The 19528-nt window shown below is 52.7% G+C and overlaps 6 protein-coding genes across 6 annotated transcripts; 2 read left to right on the top strand and 4 right to left on the bottom strand.

Moving 5' to 3' along the window:
- Positions 1-118: 118 nt before the first annotated feature.
- Aspvir_005662 (oxidoreductase, 2OG-Fe(II) oxygenase family) lies at positions 119-1162 on the bottom strand (the record flags this gene model as incomplete). Its single annotated transcript, XM_043268875.1, has 2 exons — positions 119-728; positions 792-1162. 2 exons carry the CDS (start codon positions 1160-1162, stop codon positions 119-121), a joined length of 981 nt encoding a protein of 326 aa, XP_043124810.1.
- Positions 1163-3661: 2499 nt separating this feature from the next.
- On the top strand, positions 3662-5874 carry pacC (putative C2H2 transcription factor PacC; the record flags this gene model as incomplete). The annotated part of the gene is made up of 3 exons (XM_043268874.1): positions 3662-3955; positions 4075-4363; positions 4427-5874. The coding sequence occupies 3 exons, from the start codon at positions 3662-3664 to the stop codon at positions 5872-5874; spliced, it is 2031 nt and encodes a 676-aa protein (XP_043124809.1).
- A 2184-nt stretch (positions 5875-8058) lies between these two features.
- Positions 8059-10405, top strand: Aspvir_005660 (putative forkhead transcription factor Fkh1/2; the record flags this gene model as incomplete). The annotated part of the gene is made up of 4 exons (XM_043268873.1): positions 8059-8172; positions 8241-9287; positions 9346-10277; positions 10333-10405. 4 exons carry the CDS (start codon positions 8059-8061, stop codon positions 10403-10405), a joined length of 2166 nt encoding a protein of 721 aa, XP_043124808.1.
- A 393-nt stretch (positions 10406-10798) lies between these two features.
- Positions 10799-11623, bottom strand: Aspvir_005659 (putative transcription regulator PAB1642; the record flags this gene model as incomplete). The annotated part of the gene is made up of 1 exon (XM_043268872.1): positions 10799-11623. One exon carries the CDS (start codon positions 11621-11623, stop codon positions 10799-10801), a length of 825 nt encoding a protein of 274 aa, XP_043124807.1.
- Positions 11624-12304: 681 nt separating this feature from the next.
- Aspvir_005658 (3'-5' exonuclease) lies at positions 12305-14068 on the bottom strand (the record flags this gene model as incomplete). The annotated part of the gene is made up of 2 exons (XM_043268871.1): positions 12305-13568; positions 13626-14068. The coding sequence occupies 2 exons, from the start codon at positions 14066-14068 to the stop codon at positions 12305-12307; spliced, it is 1707 nt and encodes a 568-aa protein (XP_043124806.1).
- A 3485-nt stretch (positions 14069-17553) lies between these two features.
- Aspvir_005657 (Gfo/Idh/MocA family protein) lies at positions 17554-19017 on the bottom strand (the record flags this gene model as incomplete). The annotated part of the gene is made up of 5 exons (XM_043268870.1): positions 17554-17818; positions 17884-17977; positions 18029-18727; positions 18782-18944; positions 18997-19017. The coding sequence occupies 5 exons, from the start codon at positions 19015-19017 to the stop codon at positions 17554-17556; spliced, it is 1242 nt and encodes a 413-aa protein (XP_043124805.1).
- Between the last annotated feature and the right edge of the window lie 511 nt (positions 19018-19528).

The raw sequence follows: 19528 nt of genomic DNA, 5'->3' as shown, positions 1-19528 counted from the left end.
CTTTTATTCCATAGGTTACTGGTAGTTCAATATCAATTGCACACATCAATTTGATACAATCTATCTGGCTTTGGTCTAGTTTACTAGTCTACTGTATATACACTCTAATAGAATTGGATCAAGTCCTCCGCGGCGGCTGGTACCAACTCCAAATATTCAAGCCAACCTTCGTCCCCGACGTGACAGGCAGCGCCGCATGCCATGTCTCGGGATACCCCGTCCCATCGGGCCTCAGGTTCTCCCAGAAAATCGCATTCCCCTTGATAGGTTTGAACGTGATGCCCTCCCCCGTGCCCACGGCCCTCGCCTTTCTTTTTGGAGCGTTGTCCTTGTCCCCACCTTCCACCTCCGGCTCCTCCTCGTCCCGACACTCCAAAAACCGACACCACCGCCTATCAACCGGCATGCGCAAACGCGGGAAATTCGTTCCCCCGCCAGTACAGTTACCATCGAGGTAGACCATGAAGGTGCTGGCGCGGTCGCCGCCGCGCGCGACGGAGCCGGCCCAGTCATAGTGGTGCTTGTAGTGGCCGGAGGCGTTGTAGCGCTGCGCCCACATGCGCTCGATGTACAGGTGTGGGCGCCACCCCTGGAAGGCGCGGGCGCGGTCCTCGATGCACCGGACGGTGGGGTCGCGCTCGAGCAGGGCGCGGTCGGAGAGGCGGGTGGAGGGGTCGATGCGCTCGGTGATGCCGTTGTAGATTATGCTGGGAGTGTATTTTCCTACGCTTTTCGTGTCCGTTAGTGAGGCTCGTGTGATGTGGAATTGGGGGTAGGAGGCGAAAAGGTACCTGATGTCGACGAGGTGGTCTGCTTCGGTTGGGGTGAGGAAGCCCTCGATGTAGATGACTAGGGGGGTGCGGGAGAGGAGGTGGGTGCGGTAGGCTGGGTCGRGGGGGCAGTCGGGGGTGACTCCGTCGTCGATGCTGATGAAGGTGTCGTCGAGGAGGTTGAGGGCTTTGGACGGGGCGAGGTCGTCTGCGTCTTGGTCGTGGTACGCATTTGCGTCGGCGCCGTTGGGGAAGAGGTAGTCGGTGGTGGATGGGCTGAGGGGGGATTCTTCTTCTGGGAAGAATTGGCGGAGGAGCGGGGCGAGGACGAAGAGGTAGAGGGGGAGGAGGTAGAAGAGGGAGGAGAGGATGGTAGAGAGCTTGATTGACATGATATATGTACAATTATGAAGATATACAGGTCTATGTGCTGATGTAGGAAAAGACTGATAATAAGAAAACGAGGTAAAGACTGATCAACCCATTGATGAGAAAAGGGTCAATTGAGCGGCAGAAATCCGAAAACGAGCAGACTTGAGGTCTTTTAGTCTAATTTTGATGGACAATTGACCGGCATCGTCGCGTAGATGAAGGTTGAATCTGATCGTTGGTGATGTACGAAGTATGGAGAAGGAAGTGTTCTTTCACCGCTCTGCTGGATATTCTATATTCATCACGCTCGAGTATACAAGTCCTCTGTTTGAAATCAGTACACAGCTATTGACAAAGAAGGAGAATAAAGGTTCTGATCCAAGGCTCGCAGCACATGATTAATGTGTTGCTGGAGTTGAACAATTGAACAATCCCCATACAGCTTCATGCACGGTCGAGTGCTAATGACACGATTCCTTGTGTCTGGCTAAGACATACTATTTAACTACATTAGATATCTAGAATTTTTCTTGGAAATAAGGAAAATATGTTGTTGCCTGGTCAGTGAATAAATTGATGTTATTATTAGACTGTTGCAATGAGGCTTGTTACTACTGCCTTACCTTCCTTCATAGGGCAAAGGTCTTGACTTGCACAAAGCACACCACAATTTAGGAATGACGGTAAGGTAGACCTGCCATGTGATCAGGCTGTACAATAATCAATTGGTTACCTAGGTGGTCATCAAGGTAGACAGATAAATAAATAGTGAATTTTTGCTCAGCCAGGAGAACTGAATCAGAAGTACTCCGTAGTTGAGCCTGTGGTCATACCCTCGACGTACCTGTACGGATCATTACTGCTAATCCCTAGTAAATTCGCTGCTCAACTATATATATAGTAGACTACCTAGTAGTAGACTAGGACTAGGATTATATTGAGGTAGCATTACCAGCAGGATCGATTTGCCATCAATAATAACATGCCAACTTCTCAGTAGTAGTAATATCTTACCCCGGATAAGACCGGGACTGTCTCGGACATTCCCCAATTTGGTGCTCACGACGAAGACCCGACACCGGTGACTGGAATGGTGGATTAATCCAAACTAATCATAGAGATAGCAACTGTCAGCGTCGCTGCGTGTCAGAGCATGAATTGCTTGATGATGGTAAATTGGCCACCTCAACTTCCAAGTCCCAAGACTCCCATCCACGGGGCGGGAGACGAGTTGCCAAGAGAGTGGCCGTGGTTCTGTGGTGCAACTGGGAGAGGAACTCTTGGAGCCTTGGTCTTCTTGTCGCTTTGTCCAGAATGGATTTCCATCGCGACTCGCTAGTATTATAATTTCGGAGTCCTGGTCATTTCATCATTACCAATAATATGAACATCTTACCTATGAGAATTATTATTGTTCCTTCGAGTCTAGCAAGGATGCGGGGGCTTTTTTTTAGGTAGACGGAATCGTGTAATTTATCGGTAACGCCTGGTATGGTTTTGTTCTGATGATACCTTAGCGCTGGTCAGATGCTCGGATCGGATTAATTGCTTCATCCGGCAAGCGACCTTTTGTTCTGTGTTGTGGGATCTTCTTCTGTAGATATTTCTTCTTCCTAGACACTGACACCTCTCATAATATCATCCTCAAACTGAGCTGTGATTTTTGCTCACAAATTGTCTGCATTATGACAGAATCAGAGAACTCCTCCGGTCTATCCTCTAGGTCACGGAGAAACTTAATACGAGGACCAAACGGGCGTGGACGGAGCAGTACCACTGGCTGTTACCAATCGGGTACTCTGTACTCTGTAACTGGTCTAACCTAAGCGATCAGCACAGCCCACCCGCAATTTTCGCCTCAGCCAGTCATGTGTCGTGGCTCGACGCCACTCAGGCTTGGGCCCGCATGGCTCTTGGCCCGGTCTTGTCCCTGTCTTGGTTGTCCCTCCGCCCGGCTGTGCGATGCGCTTTTTTCTGGGCTTCTGGGCATCTTCTTCTGCTCTCCTTGGTCGTCGACTTCCGTACGACTTTCTGGGCTGTTATTCCCCCCCTCCTTTTCCACAATTGTTGTCCTTTTTACCTTGCGTCCGGCCCAAGGACAAGAACCCAAGCATTCCCCCCTCTGCCTCCTCTTCTCTTCTTCCAAGACTTTCCTCTCTTCTCTCCGTCCATACCCCCCTTCCCTCCTCCATATCCATCCCGTTTCCCCCTTTCTTCCTATTTTACTCATTTCTTTGAGAACTCTTGTCTGCGTGTGCCGTGTGTACACGACTTTACAGCTTTTTTGCGTTGTCTTTTTCGCAGGGTGATTCACCGAGTCTTGCCGATCATTTCCTGGCCGACGACGTCCCTCGCTCCTACGATAAATCGATTCACTGACTCATTTTCACCCTTCTACCCTTTCTCCCTTTCTCCCCCTGTGTTGAGAAACAAGATTCGTCGCACTTAACTTGCGTTGATATCCTCCCTTCATTCTCCGCTGCTCCCAAGAAAAGGGACAAGAAATCAGTCTTGGCACAATGTCTGAACACCAAGATAACGCAACCAACAACAACACAACTGCTTCGCCTTCGGCAAATGCAGCTCCTATGCCTGTACCCAACTCGCAGGAGCAGCCTTCGTCGCAGCCTGCAGCTACAACCCCAGCTCCTGTGCCTACATCGGCCCCTCCAGCTTCCGTGACTGCGACCGCGGCTGCTGCGACCGCGGCTGTTGCGGCTCCCCAAATGAATGGAACTCCTCCAAGTGAGGAGCAACTTTCCTGCTTGTGGCATGGTTGCACTGAGAAATGTCCTACTGCCGAGACACTTTATGTAAGTCATTGTTATTTCTTCATACTCTGCATCTCTTCAGTCGCCTCATCCTCGGCGAAAACACACTCCATCAGACAACACAAACACCTGGGCTACTTGAACAAGGCTGACAGGATTAGGAACACATTTGCGAGCGTCACGTCGGTCGGAAGAGCACAAATAACCTCAATCTGACATGCCAATGGGGAAGTTGCCGCACCACAACGGTTAAGCGTGACCATATCACGTCTCACATTCGTGTCCACGTTCCTCTGAAGCCTCATAAATGTGAATTCTGTGGGAAAGCATTCAAGCGTCCTCAAGATCTCAAGAAACACGTGAAGACCCATGCCGATGACTCGGTGCTTGTGCGGTCGCCTGAGCCGGGAGCCAGAAATCCCGATATGATGTTTCATGGAGCTGGAAAAGGTAATGACGAATGCCCATTTTCTCTTTGCAATGGCAGGACTGACATTTGTACGTTTTGATCAGGTTATGCTGCCGCCGCCCATTATTTCGAGCCATCTTTGAATGCAGTGCCCAGCCAAGGATACGCGCACGGTGCTCCGCAATACTATTCGTCTCATCCCCCGCACCAGCCGTCCAATCCCTCCTACGGGAACGTATACTATGCTCTCAACCACGGTCACGATGGCCATGCTTCGTATGAATCGAAGAAGAGGGGCTACGACGCTCTGAACGAGTTCTTTGGCGATCTGAAACGCCGTCAGTTCGATCTTCACTCTTATGCAGCGGTTGGCCAGCGCCTCCTTGGTCTTCAGAACCTGTCTCTCCCTATCCTGACCGGTGGCCCTGTGCCTGAATACCAGCCCATGCCAGCGCCCGTGGCCGTGGGTGGTGGCTACGGCCCTGGCGGACACGGAGCTCCTGTCTACCATCTCCCCCCAATGAGCAACATCCGCACAAAGAACGACTTGATCAACATCGATCAGTTCTTGCAGCAGATGCAGGATACCATCTACGAGAATGACGATCATGTTGCTGCTGCTGGTGTTGCACAGCCTGGAGCCCATTATGTTCATGGCGGCATGAGCTACCGCACTACACACTCTCCCCCCAGTCAGCTTCCTCCAAGCCACACTGTGGCCACCACCTCTGCTAGCTCTTCTATGAGTCATCCTGCCACGCACTCGCCTCCCACTGGCACTCCGGCTTTGACCCCTCCATCCAGTGCCCAGTCGTACACGTCTGGTCGTTCTCCAATCTCCATTTCCTCCACTCATCGCGTTTCGCCGCCTCACCATGAGGGTGGCTCGAACATGTACCCCAGACTTCCATCCGCCACGATGGCCGACAGTCTGGCGGGTGGCTACCCCACTGCGTCGAGTGCTGCTCCTCCTTCTACCCTCAGCGGCATCTTTGATGATGATCGTCGCCGGTACACTGGAGGCACTCTGCAGCGTGCTCGTCCCGAAGAGCGTCGCCTGTCCGTCCAGATGGACACCTCTCACGACGGCAAGGAGGACGGCGAACGCACCCCTACCGGCAAAGACCGTTCATCGGGTTCCAATTCCCCAGTGCGTATTTCGGCTAACCTCATTGATCCTGCACTGCACTCGAGCAGCGCGTCTGAGGCCGAGGCGGCTTTGCGCACCGCTCAGGCAGCCACGGAGGTGGCCGAGCGTGCCGACTCGCAGTGGGTGGAGAAGGTTCGCCTTTTGGAGTATCTGCGTAGCTACATTGCATCCCGTCTGGAAAAGGGCGAGTATGACTCCGACTCCGAGAGCCATGCTTCGGCCGCCGCTTCTCCGGATACCAAGCACGATGGACACATGGATGGCGTGGAGACGAGCCATGCACCTATCGCTTCCGAAGAGCCTTCTGCGCCTCCCGCAGCCAGGGCTGAGTCTAACCACGGTGTGATGTATCCCACACTTCATGGATTGAATGGCGATGAAGATACCAAGATGCACCATTAAATCGTGTGTTATTTGTTGTCGTCACCTGATTATCCTGTCTTTTAAGGTCTCCTTTTCTTTGCCGATGCCAATCCAGCCTTCTCATTTCTCGTTTTACGGAGTTGACCGGGTGTGGACTTTCCTATCGTTTCTATCTCTTTTTTTTTTTTTTTTTTTTCAATTCTCGGACTGGGCTAGTTCGTCTTGTGTGTGATTACCATATTTCCCTTCTCGAATTGTTCCTCTGTCTGCCGACTGGGACTCTTCTTTGTGCTGTGTATGAAAGGTCATGTTTCAGAACATATCTCAATGGACTCGTGTTTATTGACGTAACAGCGGACCCGGTAGCATGTAGTCGATTGGCCTGTTTGGCTTGCTCTCAATGGTCAACAACCGTTTTCAGCTCTTTGTTTGCTTGCATGGACAGGACTTTGCCAGAGGACAAGGCAGTGTTGTATATGGAATCTCCACAGCGGACTCCAGTGGTAGGAGTTCGAAAAAAGGCAACATTGAGAGAGTTGGCTCAAAGTAGGATAATGAAGATACTGACTTGCATCCAGTGTAACCATGGGGATGATGCTACAGTGTCAATTCCTGATCCTCCTAAGGTCATAGGTCGCTACTTGACACCTCGAGACCACGGGCCACGCTAAGCCACATCCGGACTGAGTGACGCAAACAGTCGATAGTGCGCAGGTACCTTACCTTACTGGAGCAGTCAGTTCATGTCAGGGACTGAACTAACCACACTGATCTAGGAGATGGAAATAAGCATACCATAAGGAAGTATACTACTTTGACAAAAACAGACTATTGATTGCTCCCACTGGCTTCTTGTTCCTCATGTGTTTACAAATTATCGAGTAATGCTGGTTCTCCGGGACGTTCCAGGCTTCGATTGCGCTTGGCCTTTGCCTGATCCGGTAATGTTCCATTGGATCGATTTCCCAGTCTACTCAGAAGTACTCCGTAACGTCTGGTGAACCGTCGAGGTAGGAGATGATGTTGACGACCAGGTTGATTCATTTTGATTCTTTGGTTTGTTCAGTAGATTCGCTATTCATGAGATGATGAGGGTTTTCTGTTAGAATGCGATGCGATTATCGACAAGCGGGTGATCAGCATGAGCACGAGGGATGTCTTGCTGAAAATCACCGGTACATATTACCTTATTTACTGTGTAGTTCTTCTCTTCGTCAACTGTTCCTGCAGCCCACTGGATCTTCGAGGGTGGTCTTCGACTTATCTGGATAGATTGGGATGGATTTTCTCTCAAACAAGCATCAAATCAGGATTGACTTTCCATGTTTCCTTCATTCCTTCGTCGTGCTCCACCCTCGCTTCTGTTTACGGCGGCTGGGGAGTATCCATTGATGGAGGCATGGTGGTATTGACTGGATGGGAGTAGTGTCTTTAAGACTCGAGGAATCCTACTGTATCAAAATATTTTGACCTCTATCTACTTGTTCTACTGTATCAACAAGTTCATACTATGTTGGTATCTAGGTGAATGGTGATATAATTGAATTCTTTTACCCCACGCGGAAGAGGTCACGCCCCAAACACCATCGGCGCGTTATCGTCACTGCGCCATCAACCATCACGAGCAACATCATCATCAATCTCATCATCATCACCACCACCATCATCTTTTTCCCATCCTCTGCCTATCTACTCATTTCTTTTCCTGTCCTAACATTGGACACAGACCCTTGTCTAATCAAAACCCCCTTTTGTCCAACTTCCTTAAACCTATCCTTTCAAGGCAATAGTAAGCCTTACTTAACGCACCTCTATTTTTTTTTTTTTTACCTCCGACTAAGTGGCTGGCTTCCCACCCCTCCCACCAGCCACTCACAGATCGCGTCGCTTTCTCTGCGCGGTGGCAAACCCGTCATCAAGTTCCTTGGGTTCTTTTCTTCTCACGCAGTTCATCCGAGTTTGCGACGAACGCTGGGATTTTCCCGGCTTAGGTTTTTCCCTTCTGTTCGTTTGGTCGCCTCTCTGTTTTGTTTCTCTGCTTCCGTCTATCCGACTCTACTTTCGTCCTTCCCAAGCTACATCCTACGCCGTTGCTGGAGATCATCGAAAACAAAGTACATCTATTTCTCGTGGTTGATAGTCGATCAACCTTGTGGAACGTATTTGTTTACATCGGCTTAGCCTACCAAACCACAACAAATCAACAAAACATATCGAAAAGAAATGCCTCTATCGAATCGGCGCCGCGCGCGGCGCAAGGAAATCCAACTACAGGAAACGTCTGATGCGGAGGCTCCGGACTCGTCGCCATCTCGGCCTTCGAATAAGAAGCGCAAGGTCAGTGACCAAACGGAGGCTTTTTTTTGCGATCGGGATGAGTTTGTTTGCTGAATCTGCTCCCACAGGTTGATCACCGTCCTTCCCCTCCTGCCCGTTCCGCCAAAGCGCAAGAATCCGCCGATGAGGCCGACGACTCGTCCCCCGAAAATGAACTGGCCGCCAACCAGGATCTGGTAGACATGGTCATCTCCTGTCTGAACGTCGCCCGGGAGGAAGCGCGCGTTGCACGGGACCACTCGAACAAAAAGACCGAGAACACGCAGAGTATCCGCGCATATGCAAAAATCGCCGGCCGCAACTGGACCTATTACGTCAAAACACTGCATGTCAATATTGGACGCGAACCGGATCGCGAGCCGAAGCTGGATGAGCAGTCGAGTCCCGTCACGATCGCTGCAAGGGCCCTCCCGGATGTCCATGTCGATCTGGGTCCGAGCAAGTTCGTCTCTCGTTTGCACGCGGAGATCTTCTATGACGGCGGGGAGACCCCTTCCTGGCACATCCGCGTCAATGGACGCAATGGGGTTCGGCTGAACAACGTCATTCTGAAGCGCGGGACCGATGCGATTATCTCCTGCGGCGACATCATCGAGATCGCCAACACCCAGATGATGTTCGTCACTCCTGGAGACAAGGCCAATATCCATCCCAGTTTTGTGGCGCGCGCGCAGCGCATCGCCAATGGTGAAGAAGAATTGCTCTCGTGGGATCCCACCCAGCACTCGCATCCCCAGCCATCGCAGTCGAGCGCCCTGATGAACGATCAGACCTCAGCGACCGCTTCAGCCGGCGCCAGCGGTCAGCCATCACTTGCCCCCGCCCCGCAGTTCCTCAAACGCCAGGTGACTCCCCCGCCGCGCTCACCAGACACCGTCGGTCCGCGCACCGCCAAGCAGTCGCCGCTCTATAACCGCGGGATGATGATGGAAAGTACGGAGGAGATTGACTACAGCAAGGACTCGGCGAAGGATTTGAAACCGCCATATAGCTACGCCACTCTGATTGCGCAGGCGATCTTCTCTAGCGAGGAGGAGAAGCTCACTCTGAACAGCATCTACAATTGGATCATGGACAAGTACGCGTTTTACCGGCATTCTCAGAGCGGATGGCAGGTAGGTCATCTTCTATTTTTTTCTTTCACCGACGCTTCCCGCAACTGACAAACTTTAGAACTCCATCCGTCACAATCTGTCGCTGAACAAGGCGTTCCAAAAAGTTCCTCGTCGTACAGACGAGCCAGGAAAGGGAATGAAATGGCAGATTGCCGCGGAGTACCGCGAAGAGTACTGGAAGAAGCAGCTCCGAAAGGGAACTACACAATCGTCCGCGCCGTCGTCGCCTGCCACGAAAGAGCCTGTGTCGCGGGGTGCTAACAACCCGTCCGAAAACGTCTTCAACGGCAAGAAATCGCCGGCGGTGTCCTCCCCAGGATTCAGCTCGTTCCCCGTAGCACCCGTTGAGGCCTACACGCCGGAACGGGGCTCGCGGATCGCTCGTGGTGCCGACCATCCTCTGCGCAACACCAGTGCTCGGGATTACGAGGAGCCTTCTCCGTTGCCTACACGTTCTGCCATCAAGAATCATGGGGCTGGCAGCGCATTGACTCGTGCCTATGGACTCTCTGACAATGTGGTGAATTCGCCGCCGGTCCTCTCGTCCTCGTACTACGATGACGGCCCGTCGTCGATGATTACGCCGGCCCCGCAGCGACAGCAGCCTCGACTTCCGCCTCCTAGCACAGCCCAAGTCCCGTCCAAGTTCATGCCGATGAGCTCGCCCGCGCAATTCTGGAAATTCGCGGACATTGGCAGCACCCCAGCGCGACCGGTGCCCGACATGAGTCCCCTCAAGGGCGAAGTCGGGGATGGGATCGGAAATTTCCCAAGCAGTAGTCCTCCGCCGCCGAATCTGGTCAGTCCCAGTAAGCCGGGGACATCGAATGGTCTTGGAAACGGACGGACGCTTCCACCCCTGCGAACCGAGCCCGGAGATCTCGGGGAAGCAAGACCGGGAGCCAACGGGGTGGTCAAGTCGGAGCGACCGATGGGGCCGGCGGGGCCGGATGCGGATGACGATGACGAAGGAGGATTTGATCTCGCCAGGTTCGTTCACCTGCTTTGATTTGGTGAATGACCGATACTAATAGACTCTATACAGAGGCTTCCAGCCGATTGGATCATATCATCGGCAACTGAGCAATGCCGCTCGCGCGAGTGCAGCGACCTCTTGATCCACTCGCTAATGGATGACTATGTATTCTATGTACACCTACACCGATTGTATTCGACTAAGATTTGCTGGTTCAAAAGTTTGACATGTTGCAAACTGATACATTGCTGTGTGTTTGTCTTCTGCTTTGCTTTCTTCGCGTCGGGCTCTGGCAGCACATTCGGCCGTCCGGAGTCTTTCTTTACATGTCCACAGGATAGAAGCCTGGGTTTCGCAAAGGGATGGATTTATGCATTTACAACAGGAACAAAAGGACTGGCGTTGGGTTGCTTGCTGGCTTGCTTTGTCATGTACGGAGTACTGGGGTGGGCCCTGGACGATGCGATGATTAGGACAAGATGTAATGATATTTGCTTTTATCTTTTACCAATTATCCCTACTGGAGCAACTTAGTCTACTTGACGACGGGCCAGAATCTCTCCTCCAACCACACCACCTGCCGCCACCACTGCACACAGCGACCCATCACATGCTCACGCTCCTCGGCCCCCTTGATCTGCCCAGCCAACTCATCCACCACATCCCCAATGCGCCGCACAAACGCCTCAAACTCGGGACTCGTCCAGTTAGGTATGAACCGCGTCCGCAGCGCACCCCCATCGGCGTCCTGCTCCGGGCCGGCTCCCGCTCCAGTTTTCCCAGAAGCCCCACACGACGCCGCAAACCGCCACGCCTGCAGATAACACGCCTCGGTCGCCCACAGCACGACCAACCCCTCCAGCAGACTCGTCGCCGCACTCCCCGCCGACATAAACATATCGATATACGCCTGCGTGATCCGATTCGGGCCAAAGTACGTCTCCTCGGGCCTGTCCTCGCCGCGCACGCACTCGCCCCTCTCCCGCTCCTCGTCCTCCATGGCGACCGGCAACGCCGTCAGATCCAGCCCGTACTCATCCGCCGTGTCCTCGAAGAACTGCAGCTCCGTGCGGATGTTCACCAGCGCGTCGATGAGGACCTCCATGGCGCGGTGCTCGGCTGTCGAGGTGCGAGGCTTCGAGCTGTCCGGGTTATGCGGCGGGAGGCGGATTTTGGACAGTAGCAGGCCGATGAAGCGGATGTAGGACTGCGCGTAGAGGCGGTCTTGGGAGAGCCATTGCGAGAGCAGCGGTTTGGGGATCTGCCCGCGGCCGGCTTGTTGGAGGAAGGGGTGGGTGGTTGCGTTGGAGAGGGGGCAGGTGGAGATGTTGAGGAGGTGGACTGTTAGTGGGGTGGTCATTTTGTTTGTCGTTTGTCTTTTGACGATAGGAAGTGAGGTGGTGAGGTTGAAGAAGTTGGGGTTTTGTGGGTGTATTTGGTTGAGGGGCAGGAGGGGCAAGGTGGGGGGCTGAAGCTTATCATTATCATTATCAGTATCATTAATATTATCAGTTTGACGTCAGGCGGCAGGCGGCAGTTGGCAACTATACTAGTCCAGTCAGCTAGTCAGGAACAATGTACCTTAATAATAATATCTATATCTGAATAAATCTAATGTTCTAGACAGTGCAGAGAAGAGCTACGGACCTGCTCAGTGGAGGAGATGGTGTGTAGGAAGTTGCTTGCATTGTTAAGGCTGATCTATAGCGGTTGACGATTCTACACGTCATGTTATGACATGATATAGACAGCACAGAGACTGACATAACATATCTGCGGTTTATTGCCATGAGTTTGACCAAGGAGCATACACTTACGATGGATCTCTGTGGAGCGAGGTAAGGTCAAATGAGATAATTGCTAGTATGTTTCTGTTTCTGCTTGTATAACGGCGGCAGTAACTAAATAGAACTGTGACATGGGCCATTGCGCTGATAGTAACAACATTCACGGTAGAGATACTATTGGCTGATCGGATACAAGGGGTACAAGCTGCTAAGACTGCATATAGAGCGGAGATTGACCTTTGCCAACAGAAATCCTATTCCACTGTTGAAGCAGCAACGCTAACCTCGCCTGTATCACGACAGATCATTCGCACCAGCGCTTCAAGCGTATAGCGAGCATCGTTCCCTGCATTGTGTAGGTTCCATCCGATAATTCCTAGTTCACCGAGGATGCTTGCCAGCGAGCGCTGGTTTGCCTCACTTCGGATGATACGATACAACTCGGCAGTGTCGATGTGTTCCAGGAAGGCGGTCCTGACATTTTCAAAGACCGGGATGCCCAAACTTGCCAGATACTTGACGTCCATCGAGGTGTTGTGACCCACGAGGATCAGGTTGCGCTGCTGGTGTTTGTACTCAGGGCCACTGCCGAGCTGGACACCGTCCGTGTCTTCGATTCCGAAAGAGTACGGAGGTTGGAAGCAGGCCTGGACTACATCGGCCAGTTTCCCTTTGGACACCCATTCGCTCTCGCCAAATTCAAAGCTTCCCGGACATCCTGACACATATTGACGGTTGATAATATGGCCATACTCTCGGACTCGCAGGTGACGGGAGCGAATTCGGGAGGTCCAATTCTCTGCGTTCTCGCCGGGAGGGATGCCAACGAGATCCACGGTGTCCAGAGTTGAAATGCCCACTTCGGTAACCTGTTCATGGCAACGCTCATTGCATTCGACGTCAACGCTGATGAAAACCGGCTCTTTCCAGAATGAAAACATCGCTGGATTATTCGTATCGAGACGAGGGATCCCGGTGTCACTGTCGTCAAGACTTTGTGCCGTGCTACAGTCGTCGTTTCGCTTCTCTTCCCAGGATCGTTCGTCAATAAGTTCTGGAAGATCTAGGGAGTGGTAGGATTGTAGACCAAGGTAGCAATGCATTTTCTTCCGAGTTTGTACCAGTTCTGTTTCAGCCTGAAGCCGGATTTGCTGCTTCTTCGCCTTGGATGCTTTGCCCCTACTCTTGTTTTTCGATGCATTTATTCCGTACTCAATCATTTGCTCATACGCGAGATGCGCCTCATCCATATCGGTAGGGGGCTCATAGTTGGTGCGCGGAGGAATGGTCGCTTCCAGTTCATCTTTCGTCTCCCGGCTTGTACACTTACCGATGAACGTCGGTTGAGGGACCCCGTCCAGGTTGAAGTCCAAAATCATTCCCATTTCACTTTCCTCCGGAATCGAGAGCGTAACTTCCAGCTCTCGGTTAATTTCCTGTACGAATTTCCGGACTTGAGCAGCAGGCACGAGCAGCAGTGGGCGTGGACTGAGCTGAGGAGAGACATGGACGTAGTATCTGCAACATTTCTTCATCAGTAGACAGAATACAGAGTGGTAACGGCAGGTAACTCACAGATCCCAGACTCTCTGCCAGAACTTCCCTCCGTCGAAAAATCGGCTGGCTACCGTCTGTGACAGTTCTTTGCGGACGAACTTGTAGGGGTATCTAGACATAGCCATAAGGGGACAGAAGAATCCATCCAGTGGTGTTGATGGCTCCTCTTGACTATGGGTGCTGGAATCTCTAGTCTCTGGTGTCTGCATTGATGCGTTGCACTCGTCTGTCTCTTGGACAGTGCTCTTGGCGAGCCCTTCAGCGGTTTCCTCTAGTTTAGTTTTGGATTCCAAGTCTTTGTCGTCTTTCTCTGACTGCACTTCTTCCTGTGTTACTACAGTTAAGGAAGCTTCTTCAGCTGCCTTGGAGTCAGATGTAGATACAGCATTGAGACCGGTGTTGATCTGAAGCAAAGACTCGTCCTCGCTGAAGAGCAGCTTCAGGCGTGCTGTTCTGTCCATTTCGAAGCTGGATTAGGATGACTGACACGATTGAAGGGGACAAGTGAGCTGGAAGAAGTGTTGATAGCTCGGAGGGAGGAGCAAATGCATGGCAAAGTTGGGAAGACAAGAGTGTTTGTCCTACCAGGACAAGCAAACGAGTGCGTGCTGGCAACCACGAACCAATACATGATATTAACTACCTTGCTCGATATCAGTGAATAATGAGAGAATATCAGTCAGCTATTGTCTGGATTGTCTGGATTGTCTCGATTGTCTCGATTGTCTCATTGGGAGATCCTCTTCACTCTTCTCACGAGTCTCCCGTAGTAACCCAGATGCTATCAAAGTATCTGCTCGCCATTGGCTTCACTGGCTTCATTTTCATTCTTCTATTGTCCATTCGAATCCCCAACCTTCTCAATGGAACCAATTCTTGACAGTTCTTTGAGCTGGAGGGTATCACTTGACTGAAAAGTCACACTTTTCGCTTCATCAACCATCATCATCAGGATATATAATCCTGAACCGTTAGTCAATATCTCCATCCGTCAAGCAACACAAATGTCGTTAGTCAAGACATATCATAAACTACCAGTGAACAGAAGCAGTCCAAGAAAAGTGATTCATTTCCCTTGTTGATATCGGTTGACTGTTTGTTGACAATCGGCGACGGGGAGAAGCAGGAGATAAATATAGTACACGGAACAATGTTTCCCCGACGCCCGATCAACAACATTGCCAGACCGCGGCTGATCAATCACGGTCGTGGCCAACAACGCCGCATCAATCTCTAGTCCTTGTGCCTGTTGCGCATCTTTTCCCACTGAGATTGTCGATCGCAAGCCTCTTTGGGTCTCATTCGAAGCTACATTCCATGCATCTGCCTTGATCGCTACCTTCATGGCTGCACGGATGGTGCCACCCACCTAGCCCCCTACCATACCTCGTGCCTCGTCTAGCTTGCATTTGTCGCTACTGTCTCCTCGAATCTTCGTTGCCTTCCTAGCTTCAGAGGGAAGCCATGGTTATGGCAGACTATAACGATGAAGACGGTGGCGTCATTCTCGATGGTCCCTTTGACCCCGATGCGCAGGCCACCGTTACCGACTTCATAGATTACACCGAATACCTCCCCGCCGACCTGATCCGTTCCCTCACCCTCATACGTGGCTTGGACGAGCGCTACCTCGAGGCTACACAGAATGTCCACGAACTCACCAAGACGTGGGGCCAGCTCCCCGACCTCCCCTCCCACGAGCGCCCAGACGCGCAGACTCTCCGCACAAACATCTCGGCGCAACTTGATCAAGCAATCAACGCGCGCGAATCCGCCTATGCCGAAGCGTGTCGCCTCTACGACGTTGTCGATCGACACTTCAACCGGCTGGAGTGCATCAAGCAGAAACTCCATGCACTGCCGAAACCGGAGTCTCGCGAACCTACACCTCCGGAGACTCAGACTACGCTTAATAAGCGAGGCCGATCCTCAAAGAAGGGCGAGGCCGCTGCGCCGACGACAACGCGCATAAAATTACGGCTTGACGGTGCGGCAAATGCAGTGGCAAGGCCAGAACAAAGGTCGAGGAGTCGGCGGGGAAAGCTTGCTGCGGATCACCTATCCGGCCTGCATCCGGACTCCCCGATCGCTAGCACCGAGCACTCAGATGTAGAGGCTGGAGCGAAACCGACTCGCACTGCTGCGCCTGAGGAGCTTGCGGTCGCGAAGGGCAAAAAGGAGAAACAGTCTCGTCGATCACGGACCTCCGCTCCACTCACGAACGGTCATGGCCATGGCGCTGCGATGTCGACCAGCAATGCTCTGGCAATGCTCAAGCCCCCACCGGAGGATGCCAAACCTGGCAGTGAAGATTTGCCCTGGCTGCGCTTGACTGAATGGGAGATGACGAAACTGCGCAAGAAGATGAAGAAGAACGCCGTCTGGCAACCTAGTGAGGTCATGATTCACCGCGAACTCGCTCTCCGGGGGCGAGGGTGGGACGCCTATCGGCAAGCCAAAGCGGAGGCGGAAGCCAATGGCACCGAGTTTCTTGATTGCGATGATATCATGAACAATTACGTCCCGGGAATGTTGACGCGGCTTAGCGATGCGAACGGCATCGAGGGCGTGGTGGAGACCAAGTTGAGCAATCGTGGAATGAAACTCAACGAGGCGAAGAAACTCAAACGGGAAAACATGGCCAGGGAACAAGCGGCAGCCGCTGCTGAGGCCAAACGTCTTGCCGAGTCTGGAGCCACGGACGCAGCAGCTCCCGACCAATCTCAGGTGGAGTCATCCTTGGCCGCTCGGAAGCCAAGCAGAGCCTCGAAAAAGAGAAAGATGGATGAAAGTGTAGCCGCGGAAACTGCACCTGCTCCCCCAGTAGACTCTGAAACTCGTGGTTCTCTACGAAGCTCAGCAAAGCGCCGTAAAATGAGCAAGACGCCTGTGGAGGACAATGAGGCCGTGGTCGACGAGACGGCTGATCACACAGTGAACGTCGAGACTCAAAAGGCATCACCCGTACCATCAGCGGCCAGCACAGCAGCAGCAGCTCAAACCAAGGAAGCCAAAACCTCGACTCCGCCCGTCAGCCGACCTCCCTCTCGGCGCCTTGTGCCTGGGGAATCGACGGAAGTAGCCACTCTTGCGGCTGGCAAAGATCTCCGTCTAAAGAGTGCCACGCCTGCAAGGAAGACTCCTGTCCCGGAAGGATCTCAGGCTGCCGGCCGTCGCAGAAAGCGACCCGCTCCCGGGCCGGTATCGTCGGGACAGGACGGCGGGGCAGCAGTCAGCTATGGCCGACGCAAGGCGAAGCCTGCCAAAAAGAGATTTGGACCACGCGAACAGGGGCAGAAGGATGGCACGACGAGGGAGGACATTCGCATAGACGAAGACGGCGTGTTGGAGGAGATTGACCCCAACGAACCGCGGTATTGTCTCTGCGGAGATGTCAGTTTCGGAACGATGATCTGCTGCGAGAACCAGGATGTAAGTATCTACCCTTGTGTGTCACATTCTTCGATCCATACTAATGATTATGACTCGATAGTGCGACAAAGAATGGTTCCATCTCGACTGTGTCGGTCTGTCTGAAGTGCCCAGCCGCACCGCCAAGTGGTACTGCCCCGACTGTCGGGTAAAGTTCCACAAGAGCAACGATGGGATCGTCAGGTTGAGTTCTCGCCGATGAAATGTTCGATTCCTTGTGGTGCTTAAAGCATATGTGGTGGATTTTCTCACTTGGCGTTCTTTCTGTTCATGATACCACGACCTCTCGCGCTATGTTTGTTCCTGGTATATTGCAGATTTCCTTCATAGCATGGCGATGGTGCGGTGGTGTTCGGAGTTGGATTCTCGATTTGTTCAAAGGGTAGATTGTACGAAGTTTTATCCGTCTGAAAGGTTGAGGGACTTGAATGGATCATTGCTTCGCATGTCAGTATATTATGTACTATGCAAATTCAAGTTCTCAGATATCTACACATATCGTAACTACAGAAGTCTACTTCAACTCCCACTTGTCGCCGTCGTGGACAATCTCCACGGCGCGGTTCTCGTCCAGCGAGATCCGGCCCGCATGCAGGATCGCCGTGGTGGCAATGGTATTCTTGAGGGTGGGCAGGGGCCGCGCATCCAGCTGGTCCAGCGTCACGCGGCCTTCATTGAGGGCCGTGACGGCGTCGATGAACTTTTCGAAACTGATGTACCCGTAGCCCGTCTGGCCGCCGAAGTTGCCCTCTTCGTTGGGAGCGTAGCTCATGTAGAACCTAGCCCGAGATCAGTAAATGCCTTCACGCCTTGACAGTAGACGAAGCAAGCGACAGAGACTTACGGGTTGATCCAGGCCAACTGGCCCTGGTTGTCGTCGGTGAGGTCGTAGCCGCGCTTGGCTTGGTTGATGCGGATTTCGCCCTTGGAGCCCATGTCTGCCAGCCGGTCAGATTGTGACGTACTCAGAAGCTGGATGGGGGACTTACAGTGGAAGTATTGGTTGGAATGGACACCGGCCTTCTGCGGGGCGGTCCAGCTAGCTGTGTAAACACCCGTCGCGACCTTGGAGGGGTCCTGCTTGCTCTGCCAGTTCACCAGCAGGGTGATGGTGTCCTCTGTCTCCGGGGCGCAGCCCAGCGCGACGGCGGTGCCCTTGGCTGCCGACGCGGTGACCTTGACGGGAGCGTAATCGGGGACCATGCTCTCGTTGACGTCGATGTGGTGGGAGTTGAGGTAGTAGGAGATGTCGCTCTCCTTGCCGGCCCAGGCCTTGAAGGTCTCGAGCTGGCTCTTGGGCTGGCTCATGTAGGAGTAGAAGTAGTTGAAGTCGCCGAGGTTCTTGGCCTTGGCGCGGGCGTCCGAGTAGGCGGGATCGAAGCGCTTGTGGTGCTCGATGTAGACGAAGACGCCGTGCTTGCGGGACTCCTCGAGGAGGGTGAGGTGGTCCTGCAGCAGCTTTGTGGCGGGCTTGGTGATCATGACGTGGATTTTGCGCTGGATGGCGTACAGGGCGATGGGGAAATGTGTGGGGTCTGGAGTGAAGATGGTGATGGCGCTGCCGGGCTCCAGAGCGTCAATTGCTGCCTTGTAGGCGTCGGGATCAGTCTGGTCGTCGGCGGGGAAGGACTCGAAGGAAACGTCCAGGCCATTGTAGACCTCGGAGATGTTCTTGCGAAGATGCTCGCCTGGCCGGTCAGCTTAAGCTTCCAGTGTCTGATTCGGGATACGGGTCGTCTTACGAATGCCAGGGAACTTGCGGCCGGAAACTCCCACCATGCTCAGCTTGCCAACCTTGCCTCGTCGTCGGAGATCAAAGAGGGTCAACCCGACAACTCCAACCTTCTTGTCCGAACCAGAAGCAGCACCGCCCACGAAACCCGTGGTGTACTCTCCAGTTCCTACCTGGGCCAAGTTAGCTATATCCGCTGAGACGAAACAATAAGAATTCACTTGCCATTAATACACTAGGCGCCATCTTGAGTGCTCTCGTGGATTAAATCGACGATGAAGCTCTAGTTATCAGCGTGCGGGGTAGACGAGCAGATGAGATTAGGGGCGCAAGAGGGTATCTAGAAGGAAGAGAGAGAATTTCTCGTTACAATCTCGAATCCCACAGTCCACGGCACATGCAGACTTTTGTAATCCCCGGTTCAAGCTGCGATGGGCAGATTGACGGAAGAACGAAGGACCCTCCAGCCTGAATTCTGCCGTTGGAACAGCGTTAATAGCCGATCCACATGACGATTTGGGGTAACCACAAACACTCTATTTGTGGATGATCTCGTCGCAGTTAATTCGATGGAAAGGACTGTATAGTTCCATGAGTTTGCAGTAATACGGAGAATTAAGCCATGGCTTGTTTCAGAGACAAAAGCAGCTCACTTCTACTACTGTACAAGGATGTATACATCATCATCCTCATTGTATGTCGGTGTTTGCTTCTCAAGCACCAAAACGGCAACTTTCAATACCGACGCAGGCCACAG

This window comes from Aspergillus viridinutans (assembly GCF_018404265.1).
Source record: "Aspergillus viridinutans IFM 47045 DNA, scaffold_3, whole genome shotgun sequence".
Classification (NCBI taxonomy): domain Eukaryota; kingdom Fungi; phylum Ascomycota; class Eurotiomycetes; order Eurotiales; family Aspergillaceae; genus Aspergillus; species Aspergillus viridinutans.
The sequence above is the reverse complement of the archived record's forward strand: the minus strand, read 5'-3'. Positions and strand labels throughout refer to the sequence as shown.